Here is a 16767-nt window from a genome sequence, read left to right on the forward strand (position 1 = left end):
TATTGTTTCGCTGCCTTCTCAATTATATAATGCATGTTTTCTTCAGCGCTTTTTGAGGTCTTCCTGGTTTTCTATGTACTGCGTGATTACGTGGGAGGCGTGATGATGTCACACGAAACTCCCCCCGGCGTTGAAGCTCATCTCCATTACAGTAAATGGAGAAAACTGCTTCCAGTTATGACCATTACGCGTAGAATTTCGATATAAAACCTGCCCAACTTTTGTAAGGAAGCTGTAAGGAATGAACCTGCCAAATTTCAGCCTTCCACCCACACGGGAAGTTGGAGAATTAGTGATGAGTGAGTGAGTGAGTGAGGGCTTTGCCTTTTATTAGTATAGATATGTATATATATATATATGTGTGTGTGTGTGTGTGTGTGTGTGTGTGTGTGTGTGTGTGTGTGTGTATATATATATATATATATATATATATATATATATATATATATATATATATATGCCAGCAACACTCATGACAAAACAATTACATTGTCAATCATGTTACGTTATTTTTAAAATTTTTCCTTTTCTTTTTCTTAACTTCTTTAACACACTACTTCTCCGCTGCGAAGCGCGGGTATTCTGCTAGTATATAATAAAGTCATCATGTTTAGACAGCCTTGACAGAACTTGAAGCCTCTCGCATACAGTGCACCTTCTGGAAGGTTCTCCTCTCTACACAGAAGACCTCTGGAGCTGTGACAGAGTGACCATCGGGTTCTTGGTCGCCTCCCTGACTAAGGCCCTTCCGTTTAGATGCCCGGCCAGCTCTAGGAAGAGTCCTGGTGGTTTGGAATGTCTTCCACTTATGGATGATGGAAGCCACTGTGCTCATTGGGACCTTAAAAGCAGCAGAAATTTTTCTGTAATCTTCCCCAGATTTGTGCCTCGAGGTAATCCTGTCTTGGGTGTCTACAGACAATTCCTTTGACTTCATGCTTGGTTTGTGCTCTGACATGAACTGTCAACTGTGGGACATTAGATAGACGGGTATATGCCTTTCCAAATCATGTCCAATCAACTGAATTTACCACAGGTGGACTCCAATTAAGCTGCAGAAACATCTCAACGATGATCAGAGGAAATGGAATGCACCTGAGCTCAATTTTGAGCTTCATAGCAAAGGGTGTGAATACTTATATACATGTGCTTTCTCAATTTTTTTTATTTTTTAATAAATTTGCAAAAACCTCAAGTAAACTTTTTTCACGTTGTCATTATGGGGTGTTGTGTGTAGAATTCTGAGGAAAAAATGAATTTAATCCATTCTGGAATAAGTCTGTAACATAAGAAAATGTGGAAAAAGTGATGCGCTGTGAATACTTTCTAGATGCATTGTATTTAAGATGCTGTTAAATAATTTAAAAATTGGAAAGATTTAGGATTAGACAGCTGTTCAGCAGAACTTTTATTTTAACTAAAAAGACAACTAAGTCTGTTCTGTTAGTACTAGCCATATTAATGGAAGTTAACTTTCCTCATAAAATGCAACTCCAGGTTAATGTTTAAAATCACAACTTTTTGAATATATATGCCAGTGTTTTTACTGAACAGTGATGTTAAGATTCTCTATAGATCTGTAGAAAGTACAAATAAGAAAAGAGTTCTTTTGTATAAATTTGCAAGATTTGTTAAATGCAAAAAAAAAAAACTATTTTTTTTAAACACGCTTTGACTTGTATTGTAAAGGTTTCACCCCCACTTGCTTAAAATTTAGTGCTGTCTGCCTTACAAAAATTATGTGCTTCTCTTTGAAGTATTAGTGTCGTGTACCTGTGGGGTTTCAGCTGGAGGTGATGCATATTTAATATTAGGGACACCTATCAACAAAATTTTGCCGTCTGCATGGAAAAAATTAAACAAGACTTGCATAGATGGTCAACCCTTCATCTCACACTAGCTGGAAGAATTAACGCTGTTAAGATGAATATTCTTCCAAAGCTCCTTTTTTATTTCAAAACATTCCAATATACATTAATAAATCATTGTTTAGGCAATCAGATTCAACAATAACCTCATTTATTTGGAATTCAAAACATCCACGCATCAAAAGAGCGACCCTACAAAGACAAAAGGCAGAAGGCGGCATGGCTCTACCTAACTTCCAGTTTTATTACTGGGCGGCAAATATACAGGCGATAAGAACCTGGACACAAATAGAAGAACATATTGGCTTGGACCGCAATAGAAGTAAAATCCTGCAGTACTTCTTTGTATTCCTTGCTCTGTGCTCCAATAAACACACGTTATCGGCAATATACAAATAATCCAATTGTGCTCCACTCAATTAGAATCTGGAACCAATGTAGAAAGCACTTTAAGACGGAGAAGCTTCTATCTGTGGCACCTCTGCAAGAGAACCACCTCTTTCAACCTTCACAAACATATGCAGTTTTTAATATCTGGAAAAAATTTGGAATTAGCTTGCTTAGAGATCTTTATATAGACAACGTCTTTGCATCCTATGACCAATTACATTCCAAATTTAACATTCCAGCTACACAGTTCTTTCACTATCTTCAAATCAGGAACTTTTTTAAACAGAACTTCCAGATTTTCCTCATCTTACACCCTCATCCATGCTGGAAAAATATTGCTCTATCTGAAGGATTTAGAGTCCATGTCTACAATATATAAAATCATTTTACAATCCTCCCTTTCAAAGATCCATGAGGACACTGGGAAACAGATCTCTCAATTAATATATCAGAAAAGGAGTGGAAAGTAGCAATGCAGAGAATTCACTCGAGCTCCATATGCACAAAGCATACAATTATACAACTTAAAATTATATATCGAGCACATCTGTCTCGACTAAAACTCTCTAAAATGTTTCCAGGGCATGATCCAACCTGCAAACGTTGCTTCCAAGTCCCAGCCTCACTGGGTCACATGTTCTGGGCCTGCACCAAATTAACATTATTCTGGACAAAAATTTTTAATTACCTTTCAGATAGCCTTGGACTCACAATCCCTCCTAACCTGTTAGCAGCTGTGTTTGGGGTTCTCCCAGAGGGCCTTAAAGTGGAGAAAGACAAACAAATTGTGATTGCATTCACTACACTTTTGGCACGCAGACTTATTCTGATAAACTGGAAGAACCCAAACTCTCCTCTTAAGTCAGTGGACAACTGATGTGTTATATTATTTGAAATTGGAAAAAATCAAATACTTAGAGGATTCGTACAGACTTTTTTCAAAACATGGCAGGATCTAATCAGTAATATTTTAAAATAAGTTCATAAAGCACAGAGAATTTATTAATTTGGGTATGTTTACAAGCCTTAAATTTTATGCCGTTTGACTTGCGCTCTCTCTCTCTCTCTCTCTCTCTCTCAGGGGTGGGGAGCGATCTGTTTTTAACTTAATTTTTCTTTTTGTAAAAAACTTGATTGCTTTGTATGGATTGCAATAAAATTAATAATAAAAAAAAAAATTTCTCCATAATTGACTTGCAGCATTCGGCATGTCCTGCTTGTCTTCATTCTCATTGGCCAAAGTTGTCACCCAAATTAGTGATCAGCTTAAAAACATTTTAAGATTTACATGTGAATTGGGGAAACAGACTCAAATCACTTTAATCCAAAATTTCATTTCTCAGTCTCCTATGTCCTGTAGTGGAAAGAATTAAGTTGAGTTCTTCCTTGAAAAGGGAGCTCTCTTCATTAGTTCACATATGTATACAGAGCTGGATGACTGGTGAAATGCACACAGCAAAACAAGTGAGTGGTTTATATGCCATTTGTAGTCATGGAGGATAATTAGATAGCAGCAGAGAAAAAGTGAACATTTAGCAATATAGTGTATTGGGTAAATTAGCAGGCATGCTAATTCATATAGTGACTTTTTGGCACAGTGAGCCTTCTGTAAAAAGAGTGACATTTTAGAGATATGTTTTACCACATAACATTGAACATATTTTCTGGAAATATTCAGTTAAGTACTGCTAAGTATTTATGCAAATGAAGTCTCATCACGTTTGTATCAAGTTCTGTTTTTTAATTTTTGTTTTTTTTTTTGTTTCTCCTGGATATAACGTTAAACTGCATCCAGCCCTGCAAGCGGCCCTTCAATTTGCAGGGAAATCATGGGGGTTGGTGGCAGGATTGGCACTCCAGCCACCGTAAAAAAACTTCAAAGCTCCGCGACTACAGAAAGGACTCCTTTTTGCTCTCCGCGGGAGTAGCTCTGCTGCAGCCGCCCAAAGGAAGGCAGCTCGCATCATGAAGGGGATGGGGGGAAGCCCTCGGGAGCCCCATCCCTGGAAGAGTTGAAACCGTTGGAGAGCCAAAAGGGTCAGGTCTGTTGGGGATCAGAACTGGTGTGGTGCTGAGGCGTCATCCACTGCACGGCAGCACTTGGGTTCCAATTTGAGGCGGCCCATACGGGTTGGCGCATGAAACGTTCTGTCTCTCTGGCAAGATGATCATCTTCCTCTGCTGTCAGAGGAGCTGCGTAAACTCCGCGTTTCAGTGGTGGCGCACTCTGAGGTGCGCAGACCGGGGACTGGCCAGATCTCTGTAGGTGGATACGCCTTTTATTGGTCCAATCGGTCTGATGGCTGTCATACTCGGGGAGTAGCTGTTGCTGTATTGGATTGGCTTCTTCAGATGGTGTCCGATGTCACTTCTTTCAATGAGCGTATTATGGGACTCGGATTACGGCACTCCCTGGGTGCCTTGTCTGTTGTCTCGGTGTATGCTCCGACTGCAATCAGTGATGTCTCGGCTAGGGAGGCACTTTATTTGCAGCTTCGCTCTGTGGTTGATGGGTGCCCACAAGGTGACACTTCCCTGGTCATGGGTGACTTCAATGCAACCACTGGCACTGACAGGGCTGGCTATGAGGATTGTCTCGATCCCCATGGGTCTGGTGACCGTGGTGAAAGTGGCTCCATGTTCCTTGACTTTGCAAAAGGTCAGGGGCTGCGAATCACTGGATCCTGGTTCCAGCGCCTTGAACCACATCGTTGGACATGGTACTCCCAATACTGGTGGTGCAGTGAAGGAGATCGATCACATCCTCGTGGGCAGATGCTGGAGGCTCTTACAAAACTGCAAGGTCTACAGAAGTGCCCAGTTTGTGAATTCTGACCACAGACTTGTTGTTGCTACTCTTAGGATCCAGCTTAGGTCCAGTAGGTTACTACCTACTAGGAAAATGAGCCTGGACTTGGTCAGACTCCAGTATCAGCCTGTTTCTGAAGAGTTTGCATGCAGTTTATGTGAGGAACATTCAGATTTTGGTATGACTGATGATCCTAATGTGATGTGGGAGACCTTCCGTGACAGGACCCTGAAGGTTGATGATGGTTGTGTTGGTGTTACCAGTGTTCCCAGAAGGAGGTGTTTCATCAATCCAATGATCTATTGATTGATCGGACGTTGGATATCTCTGGGTCCACGGTTCTTGAGGCTGATCCTCCGATTAGCTGTGAACCACCCAGTCTCACTGAGATTGCACAGGTGGTGAACCAGCTGAGGGGGAGGGGGGGGTGAAGGCTGCAGGGATCTGTGGTATCTGGGGTGAACCTCTCCGGGCTGGTGGTAAGGCTGTCCTCCTGGCATTGCAAGCAATCTTTGCTTCCCTTTGGGAGACTGGCATCATCACAACTGACTGGAAAACGGGACTTGTCATCCCTATCTGGAAAGGGAAGGGTGATCGCCTGAATTACAGCAACTTCAGGGGGATAACACTGCTCTCAGTGCTGGGTAAGGTCCTTGCTAGGCTTGTCCTCAATAGGATCCGTGATCACTTGCTGACCTTCCAATGAGCGAAACAGTCTGGTTTTACGCCTAAGAAGTCTACCATCGACTGCATCCTGGCACTGAGGGTTCTCCTGGAGCGCAAACGTGAATATCGGCAGAATTTTTTTGCAGCCTTTGTCAATTTTCGCAGTGTTCGACTCAGTTGATCAAGCTGCCCTGTGGGTCATCCTGAGGGTTTGCGGGATCCCCTTGAGGTTGCTGGAAATCATGGCCAGCCTGTACACTGGTACTGTGAGTGCTGTGCAGATTGGAGGTAGGACCTCTGCGTTTTTCCCAGTTGATTCTGGGGTGTGTCAAGGGTGTGTTCTTGCTCCTACTCTGTTCAGTGCTTGTATTGACTGGGTTGGGCAAGGTCGTGGGCTCTAGTGGCTGTGGGACATCTATTGGTGAAGAAAGATTCACGGATCTTGACTTTGCTGACGATGCTGTGATCTTTGCCGAGTCAATGGAGGCTCTGATCGTGACACTCGAGAAACTGAGTGAGGAGTCTGAGCATCTGGGCTTGTGAGTGTCCTGGATAAAAACCAAGCTCCAGGCCTTTAATAACCTCTTGGGCACAGCCATCAGCATTGTGTCTGTTTGCAGTGAAAGTGTTAACCTTGTTGAGAGGTTTACTTACCTTGGCAGTGACATTCATGTCTCTGTGACTCTTCCTGTGAAGTCAGTAGATGAATTGGGAGAGCACTGGGGCGTCATTGGAAAGAGGTGTGTGGCACTCCCAATATCAATGAAAAAGGACAAAGGTCCCCAGTCTTTAGAGTCCTGGTGCTTCCTGTCTTGCTATATGGTTGCGAGACATGGATGCTATCCAGTGACTTGAGATGAAGACTGGACTCCTTTGGTACTGTGTCTCTCCGGAAAATCCTTGGGTACCGTTGGTTTGACTTTGTGTCGAATGAGCGGTTGCTCATGGAGTTCCGAATGAGGCACATTACCTGCATTGTGAGGGAGCGTCAGCTATGGCACTACGGACATGTGTTGCGTTTCCCCGAGGGTAATCCGGCTCATAAGATCTTCATTGTTGGGGACCCGAGTGGCTGGACCAGGCCAAGGGGTCGCCCACATAACACCTGGCTGCGGCAAAAAGAGGGTCATTTCCTGATGGTGGGACTGGACCGTTTGTCTGCCTGTAGGGTTGCAAACCAGGATCCCGAGTTGTTTTGTCGTGTAGTGGGTGTGGCAACGCACTGTACCAGTGCATGCTCCCCAACTTGACTTGTTTAAAAAATACAAGATCCTTTTGATCTTTCTGTGCTACATTAAAATGTCATCATTCTGTTGTAGATGGTTATTGATTGCATTGAAACATTATTAATTGTATATTGCTGTAATTATCCTTATGGTTGTTTCCTCCTGTTAACCTGTACCAGTCACTCTTCGGGCCAAAAGATGCATGTGCATCTTTGCCACTAGCTTCCCATCAGATGGTGTATTTAGCACATATTTCATCATTGCATCCTGGTGCAGAAACATCCTGGAGATTGAGACAATGGAGAGACAATTTCTGGCCAAAAAATTTAAAAAAACTGTATTCAGTTTGAGACTAGTATGCTGTACTCTTTTGAGTGTTTATAAATATTCTTTTATTCCAGGTTTAGTTTACTAAGACAAAAGTGTTGCCTTTATATCTAATAAATGTTTTGTAACGTGATTAGATTCATAACTGTTGGTGGTTGGTTGTTACAGTAATTTCCAAAGTTTATTCAAAATTTAGATTTGTATTTACATATTTTATTCTCAGTGTTCAATACTGGTGAGTTATTTGGTGATATATATGGTATATCTTCTCGTAATAAGTAAAATACTAATTCAAGGTGAAAATTAAGTCTTAGGATATGAATATTATTGATGATAATCAATATCAAATAATTTTGAAAATTCTATCAATGTATCCAGCCCTAGTGCTGTAATTTATACCTCATTACAACAGTAAAGTTTAGATTCATACCCAGGATATCTGCTTGGAATAAACTATTGTTTGTCTTTCCAGAAACTTTTGCTTGTGTAATAATGTAGATTCTGATTGTTACACTTTAGAATATGGACCCAGACAGGGTTGTTCTAGTTTGACAACTTTATCATGCCTCCCGCATTTGTTTCTTAAACAGCTAGAGATTATGGGAAGTGAACTTGAATAAGTGGAAACAAAATTATCTCTTAGTATGTCAGTTGCACGATACTTTATAGATCCATACTTAACTGGAAGAATATCAACCTCTACCTCAATATCTACCCAAAAAAGAATAAAAAAAGGAAAGGATGTCCTGTTTTACTTTAAATTAGAAAAAAACAATTAAATTATAAGAAATCTCCAAAATCTATTTAGAATTTGGAAAAGCTTTATTAAAATTATTCTCAAGTCTCCTGGGGATATGATAATGTTTAGTCTACTGCAATATCTTTGAATGGTTACTTTATATTAAATCTTCTGATCACTTGCTCTCTATATAAGCAGGGGAGACGTCTGATATACTTAACTCTTTCATTTTTAAAAGTAACAAGTATATACAGAACAAATCTTATTTTCTTATACTGTAGATGTCAAATCATGTACCTTGGCAATACCAAATTGTATTGGTATTGATCAAATGCAGATGTGTGCTTTGCAGTACTCCGAGCCTATTCATGGTATTTCCTGATTTATGCTCCTTGTAGCCCAGATAAATTTTCATTTTCCTGTGATCCTGTGAATCATAAAGCACATATGCTGCTTTAAAGGAAGCACTTTGTTCAGAAAATAGATTTGGTGATAGGTAAAGGGAAACTCAAGTGACCTTGATTTTTCAATATAAAATCGAGAGAGGAAAGTTGTACTAGGCAAACGCATTTTGCTAAATTATTGTAAAATTGCTTATTTTAAAATGTGATGAAGTATTAAGACACCTTTTGTTGAACATGTTAGTGATATGTCTAAATAAATTACTCTGACAGACTACAGATGTTTGTTAAACATATAACAGCATTCCGTCTTCTTTAAGCAATTATAACACACTTTTCTGAGGGAGAGAGAATGCTTCTTTTAACTGCTAATATATAATGTTTTGTTTTTTCTAATACTTTGTAATGTTGACTATCTAAACAAGTTAATATCTTTTCAGGTTGTTTATTGGTGGGCATTGTAAAATGCTATGAAGTTTTCCCAATGTGTGTTTGGTGAGAATGGAGAAAGAATAACATCTGTCACCACCTCAATAGCGAATGAGTTTTTAGCTCATTAAAAAACTAAAAAGATCACTGCTGTCAAATGCACTTCATGATACTGAATTTGGTATCAGTCAATGCAGTTAAATAAGTGATTTAAATTTTTATTAACATACTACTGTTTGCTACCAATTGTTACGGTAGCAATAGAAAGAATGAGAGGTGTATGAAAGGAATTTTAAGATTGTCACTGATTTTGACTTTCAAAGGAACCTTTCCGGCATTTAAGGGAAGTTTATAAAGACCATGTGAAGATTAGTGTGCTAACATGGCAGTGAGACTCGACTTATCAGGTAAGTGTGGAACATGAAAGAATGACTGAAAGAACAGAGATGAGAATGATCAGGAGGATGTGTGAAATGTCACTAGAAATGTGGAGAACAAGGCCGGAGGATAGTGATTGGATGAAGCATCGCCCCATGATCGAGGAAGAGGGGATGAGACCAGAGAAGATGTGGTCGGAGGTGGTGTCAGATGATACAAAAATGTGTTTTGTACAAAAGGATGCCCATTACTGTGGAGAGTTGAGCAAATAGCTTTTGCGAACAGCCAGATAACCTGGGTAAACCTGAAAAATGACCAATATGCCATTTAAACCAGTGATGATGATGGGATATATATGCTTTTATGTTTAAGGAGATTTGGCTTAACTTTAACTACAGCATTGATAAATTGATTTTTTCAAAATGTGATATGTGGTGATTTGTTTAACTCAACAATGTATTTTAGGGAATAGTTCAGAGAAGGATGGCCATTATGCATATGTGTAAAGAAAAATAACCAATTATATTTGTAATGTAGTAATTAACTATTTAATTGCAGTCAAATTGGTGTCAGACCCTCAATGTAATAATGTAAACCTCTGTGTTGTGTAAAAGGCTTTTAGTGCTTCAAGAAGCTGTGGGTTGGAAATAATGATGTTTCTGTACATCATTGCAGATTGCTCCCAGAAGTGTTTCAACCACTGTTAGCAAAGTCAGTTCACCTTTCTAGGTTTATACATATATGCAATAGTGACTATTTGGATTCTACATTTGCTAAGCTTGATTTTCGTTTTGTTTTCATTTACAGATTAAAATGAATAAAAATAGTTTCGCTCTGTCTGTGTTCCTAAGAGCAGCTGCTGAGATTTTGATACTGTGTGCTAGACATATTAGGGCTGCTTTATTTCTTATCTAATAAACAAGGATGATGCTTTAATGAGTGCATATAAACTACATTACATTTAATATTCCATGGCAGTTTAAACCTTATTTCTGTTTTTTCTCCAACAGGTGAAGAATAACATTTTTTTTATTGAAAGTGCCTGTTTGTGGAATGTATAGAAGATCTTCAATGATACCTGTGATGGAATTTCTGTTGCCTCTCCTTTTAAGTTGTTTCAATCTGATGCCTACTGTTATCAAGTATAAACTATGGATAAAGGATATTTATCCAAAATCTAGCAGTTAACATAGACATGGCAACCGTATCTTCAGTTCAGACTGCTTATCCCAAAGAAGTTACGTATGAGCAGTTGGTTAAGAAAGGCAAGCTCATCACAAAAAGTGTCGTGTTCTTTGAGGTTTTGTTATATTTGGTGTTAAAACAGACCTGTAAATAATTTAAAAGTATATAAAGTAAAACACTTGAGAGTTGGTGCCCTTTAAGACTACATTCTCATTTTGAATTTCTACATGTGCATTCTTTGTTCAACATACTGCCACTTGCCATTGTGTTCTGGTACAACATATGTACAATCAAAATGTTAGCTTTTGCTACATGAAACTGTCAGTTATTCCTTATTTTGTGCCAAGTTTGAGAGCATAACCTGCAATATGAAGTGTTAAACATTATATTAATATTGAAACATTGTTAGTATCTGGAAGTGGTAAAATTTAAATTCTGTAACTCTTCAGTTTTATATTGCTTTAAAGGCACTGAAGTGAAATATATGGTTATTAAAGAACACTAGCTTTCTGTAGGTAAACTGTCTGTAAGCATACATTTTTATTACAGAACAATAATGTATGATCAGTGTAATTATTATGAATGATTTATAATTATTATTGTATACTACACAATATTTATTCTCTTAACTACTAACCACCAGTTGAAGGTAAATGACTGAATGAACAGCTACCCATCTATTTTGAACCAGTTAAATTTTGTATTTGTGCATTAAGTAGGATGCTGCTATTTGTTAGGCTGTTGATACACACAGGAGTTGTATTTTACACATAATATGAAATTTTAAACAAAATCTCTTCATTAGTTATTAGAACTGTGCTTAAGTTTTATATGGAGGAAATGTTCTAAAACAATGTTTTTGATTTTTTCACACTTTTGAGACAGACCATATGCGTAATTTTTTTGTTTAATTCTCTGTTTACTTATCCTAAGTGGTATTCTACCTGCAAATGTATCTAATTAATCAGATAAAAAGGAAAGTGACCTTTATGCCATATTTGTTGCCACTGATTGTCAGCTGTTTTGATCTATAAATTTGACTTGATCCATCTGTGATTTATAAACAAGTTCAGTCAATGTATTACACCGTGTTCATCAATTCCAAAAGTGTTATTTTGACTTATACGGTGTTTTAATTTAACTTTGTAATCTTATTTGACCAATGTCACAACAACATCTTTTACTTTTTTTTGCCAAAATGTATAGGCCAATTAAACAATGAACTTTACAAACTGTTTTTGCAATAATGGGGATGTGCTGAAAGTGTATCCTCAGTTTTGTTTTAAACATCCAAAATAATAAAACTGAATACCTAATGTTGGGGGAAAGAATCTTCCTAAAAAGTATATTTTATTTCCTTTGAAATTTAACTTATTTGAAATAGTGGGTGGATTTTCAGTGGATATGAAAGATATTTAAGACTGCTATGTTTGAATGAAATTGTATTATAAATGCAATTTCTAAACTGTGAGTTAAAGTAGTGATTATATACACTTCTCCTCCTAACTGGAAAGATTTATGGAGTACAGGTGTTTTTGTATTTTTTTTTTTAACAAATGTGATTACTCTACATGATCTCAATGGTCACAAACCACAGGATGTATTTGTTCTGTGGAACTTTGCTTCAAGAAACAGAGCGGTCATTGAACTTGCTGTAATTTAATCTTTGAGGATAGTTTAGACGTTTTGTTTTTGGATCTGTGCTGCCTAACACACATACAAAAAAGCCCTCTTTTGGTTTAATCCAGACTTCTTTCTTGAAAATAAACCCTCAAAATAATATGCTACCCATCTCACCCAATCTATATACAAAATATAAAAAAAATTGTGAACATGTAAACACTTCATGCTCTGTATGTATTTTATATATATATATATATATATATCATTACCTTAAAGAAATTGAAAGTGGTTAAATAAATGTAGTATTTCAGGAGACTGGGAACCATATAGTATGCATATATTCCATTTCTGGGTGGCTTTTCAGGTTTGAATAACCCAGTTTTCAAAAGATCATTATATGTTTGGCTATTTCTTTATTCACACATATGTTTTACATCTCATTGCTGTGTTGCTGTTGACAATTACCAGAGACGCATGGTTTCATTAGCTCTGTAGAAACATTGTTAACCAAAATATAGCTCAGCACCTGACAGACCATAGTTCAATAACTCCATATGCATATGTCCTTAGTTTGATTTGCCCTCATATTTTTGCTCTTTTTTTGTGACCTGCACTGTTAAATTGCTATCTAGCTGTTTACTTGTCCAGCTTGGTCCTGATGTAGTGTTGTAAGGAGGATTAAATGAAATAAATGTGTATAATTCATGCAAAACCCTTCCTTGCTACCTTTGAGCCTGCTTGGAGGGGGTGAAGAGTTGCCTGAGAAACTATAATGTACTAAGCTGCTAACTTTGACAATGAAATAATTTTCTAGTATACACTAAATAACATTTTCAGGTTTCCTGTGTATGCCAAAACAGTTGTGTTGATATTCTAGTTGAGAGAATATGGGATTTATCTGTCTTATATTAAGCTGTTTCATTTTTAGTGTAGTGCTTAAAATTAATATTTTTTGTTTCACGTTTTTTTTAATTTCCACCAAGGTAATTTTTGTTTAAAAAAAAAAAAATAAAATAAATCTTTTTTTTTATAATATCTGATTAAAACTGCCCTTTGTAAATAACCTCCTTTGTAATAGGCAGCACAAATTTCTAATTCAAAGTAATAGTTAATTTACAAATGCCTATAGGTTCTCCATGCTGTGTGTCAGTATTGATTCCCATACAGTATATCAAAGTGTACCTTTGACATAATTATTCTTCAGTGGGATCTTTTTTTTTTTTTCTCCACTCTTTAAAGGTTAATGGAATTAGTAGTTTTCCACCTGCTTTGGATAGGAATCAAACAGTATTTAAGTTAAAGGAAGATTTCCAAGGGGTTGCTGTCTTGAGGAGCTTGGCTTACCCTTGCTCTCTTTGAATTTCATTCTGTATTTTTGCAAACTTTTGGATTTACATAGGTGCGTATTATACTTTTTAGAAGATAATCGAAACAGATAAGTTTGGATTTTTTTTTTTGTTTTTTGTGTTTGTCATGCCTAACTAAAGACATGCAGAGGTAAGCCAGGGCCATTCAATTCCAGCCCAGCAGCACAATATTGGCATTTTTCCTTGATGACTTCTTGGATGTAACTGCAAATTTGTGTGGTCTCTTTTTGCACTTCATGGTGGTTGTTGATTCTTCAAGACACCACAGAAGTGTTAAATACTTACAGGAAGCTTTGTATAGATAATGTGTGAGACTTAACTGATGTAAGAGCAAGTGGAGACTATAGAGTTATCTCATGATGGAGACTTTCTCTTATTTCTGTTTTCACTTGTATAATCTGTGATTAACTGGAATTTATACACTTAATTATCATGCTTCTGTTTCTTTAAAAATTTAAATTCTCCAACAAATGTGTTTTTGCTTTTGTTTATCTTAATTAAAGTGATTTTTTCCCATTAATCTGTTTGCTCATTTTTGGTATCTAACATGGAGTATATATGGTTTAATTCTTGTCATTCTAGGGGGTGTTAGGAACACACATGCCCTGAAAGTGGGTGGAGGGCCTCTTTTACTTTGAATTTACTATGATTGTACTACAAAAGTAGAAAGCCTTCTTTGCACATGCAACGTTAAGACCCATAGTATATCCATTAAATGAACAGTATTTGAATCTGCTGTTTAAGCCTTTTGACTTGTAGTAGTTGCTCAGCTAGTTAGTTATCTTTGAATACCACACACTGTACTTTGACCTGTGTAGGAGGGCAAAGAAATGTAATGCATGGGATGATCATCAGTTGTGAGATATCATTTGCTATGTAGCAGGAGGTAATTAAGACCAGATATCAGAAGCTGGCGTGTTAATTTTTGTTAACCCAAAAATCTATGCAAATAAATGCTAGCTTAGGATTGTATTTCTGATTTTTTTTGTTTTGTTGGATTTGGTCACTGGCACACCATTCAGCAGTGACTTGATATAAGCTTTATTTGTAATTTAAACTCCCCAAAAAAAAAAAAACTGACTCTGAAGGAACAATAAAATATAGCTTATTTCATGGTCCTGGAGGGCTGCAGTGGCTGCAGATTTTCCTTCCAATCTAGCTTCCTAAACAGAAGATGGTCCTTGCTGATAATGAAACTTGGTATTTAAATAGTTGGCTTGTTAGTACTGTCATTCATTCAAGAGACATTTTAATCACACTGTTAAGTTTCCTTCTCTGAAAAAATCATCCACATGTTTTTTGGACCAGAACAGATTCAGAATTAATCTTCTTTCAGCTGCTCCCGTTAGGGGTTGCCACATCGGATCATCTTCTATATCTTTCTGTCCTCTTCATCTTGTTCTGTTACACCCATCACATGCATGTCCTCTCTCACCACATCCATAAACCTTTGCTTAGGCCTTCCTCTTTTCCTTTTTCCTGGTAGCTCTATCCTTGGCATCCTTCTCCCAATATACCCAGCATCCATCCTCTGCACATGTCCAAACCAATGCAATCTCGCCTCTCTGACTTTGTCTCCGAACCTTCCAACTTGAGCCGACCCTCTAATGCACTCATTTCTAATCCTATCCATTCTCGTCACACCCAGTGCAAATCTTACCATTTTTAACTGCCACCTTCAGCTCTGTCTCCTGCTTTCTGGTCAATGCCACAGTCTCCAACATTCAGATCACAATGTCATCAGCAAACATCATAGTCCACAGGGACTACTGTCTAATCTTGTCTGTTAACCTGTCCATCACTATTGCAAATAAGAAAGGGCTCAGAGCTGATCCCTGATGTAATCCCACCTCCAACTTGAATGCATTTGTCACTCCTACCACAGACCTCACCATTGTCACACTTCCCTCGTACATATCCTGTACAACTCTTGCGTACTTCTCTGCCACTCCCGACTTCCTCATACAATACCACAGCTCCTCTCGAGACACCCTGTCATATTCTTTCTCCAGGTCCACAAAAATGCAATGCAACTCCTTCTAGCCTTCTATAAACTTCTCCATCAGCATCCTCGGAGCAAACATTGCATCTGTGGTGTTTTTTCTTGGCATGCTCACTAATCATCACCTCACTTCTTAACCTAGCTTCCACTGTTCTTTCCCATAACTTCATGCTGTGGCTCATCAACTTTATTCCCCTGTAGTTACTGCAGTCCTGCACATCCCCCTTATTCTTAAATGTCGACATCAGTACACTTCACTCTTCAGGCATCCCCTCACTTTCCAAGATTCCATTAAACAATCTGGTTAAAAACACCACTGCCATCTCTCCTAGACACCTGCATGCTTCCATAGGTAAGTCATCTGGACTAACGGCCTTTCCATTTTTCATCCTCTAAATAGCTGTCCTTACTTCCTCCATTGCACTTCCTGATTCACTATCATCACATCAGCTACCCTCTTCTCTCTCTCTCTCTCTCATTCTTTTCATTCATCAACCTCTCAAAGTACTCTTTACATCTTCTCAACACACTCTCCTTGCTTGTGAGTGCGTTTCCATCTTTATCCTTTATCACCCTAACCTGCTGCACATCTTTTCGAGCTTGGTCACTCTGTCTAGCCAATCGGTAGAGGTCCTTTTCTCCCTCCTTAGTGTCCAACCTCTCATACAACTCGTCATACGCCTTTTCTTTAGTCTTTGCCACCTCTCTTCACCTTGCGCCTTATCTCCTTGTACTCTTGTCTACTTTCTGCATCTCTCTGACTATCCCACTTCTTTGCCATCATCTTCCTCTGTATACTCTCCTGTATTTCCTCATTCCACCTCCAGGTTTCCTTTTCCTCCTTCCTCTTTCCAGATGTCACGCCAAGCACCTTTCTTGCTGTCACCCTTACTACATCTGCTGTAGTTTCCCAACTGTCTGGTAACTCTTCATTGCCACCCAGTGCCTGTCTCACCTCCTCCCTAAACTCAACCTTGCAGTCTTCCTTTTTCAGCTTCTACCATTTGATCCTTGGCTCTGCCCTCACTGTCTTCCTCTTCTTGATCTCCAACGTCATCCTACAGACCACCATCCTATGCTGCTTAACTACACTTTCCCCTGCCACCACTTTGCAGTCTTAAATCTCCTTCAGATCAACTCTTCTGCATAGGATGTAAACTACCTGTGCATCTTCCTCCTCTCTTGTACATAACCCTATGTTCCTCCCTCTTCTTAAAATACGTATTCACCACAGCCATATCCATTCTTTTGGCAAAATCCACTATACTCTGACCTTCTTTATTCCTCCCCTTGACATCATACCTACCCATCACCTCCTCGTCTCCTCTGTTCACTTCAACATGTCCATTGAAATCCA

General features: G+C 38.3%; 1 protein-coding gene across 1 annotated transcript in view; it reads left to right on the plus strand.

Moving 5' to 3' along the window:
* Positions 1-13928, plus strand: part of fam174b (family with sequence similarity 174 member B) — a 53847-nt gene extending 39919 nt beyond the window's left edge. Inside the window, exon 3 of the mRNA XM_039773300.1 lies at positions 10244-13928. Within this exon, the coding sequence (XP_039629234.1) occupies positions 10244-10247 (4 nt within the window). The 3' untranslated portion in view covers positions 10248-13928. The remainder of the gene's footprint in view (positions 1-10243) is intronic.
* The last annotated feature ends 2839 nt before the right edge of the window (positions 13929-16767 follow it).

The sequence above is a fragment of the Polypterus senegalus genome, chromosome 12 (assembly GCF_016835505.1).
Source record: "Polypterus senegalus isolate Bchr_013 chromosome 12, ASM1683550v1, whole genome shotgun sequence".
NCBI lineage: Eukaryota > Metazoa > Chordata > Cladistia > Polypteriformes > Polypteridae > Polypterus > Polypterus senegalus.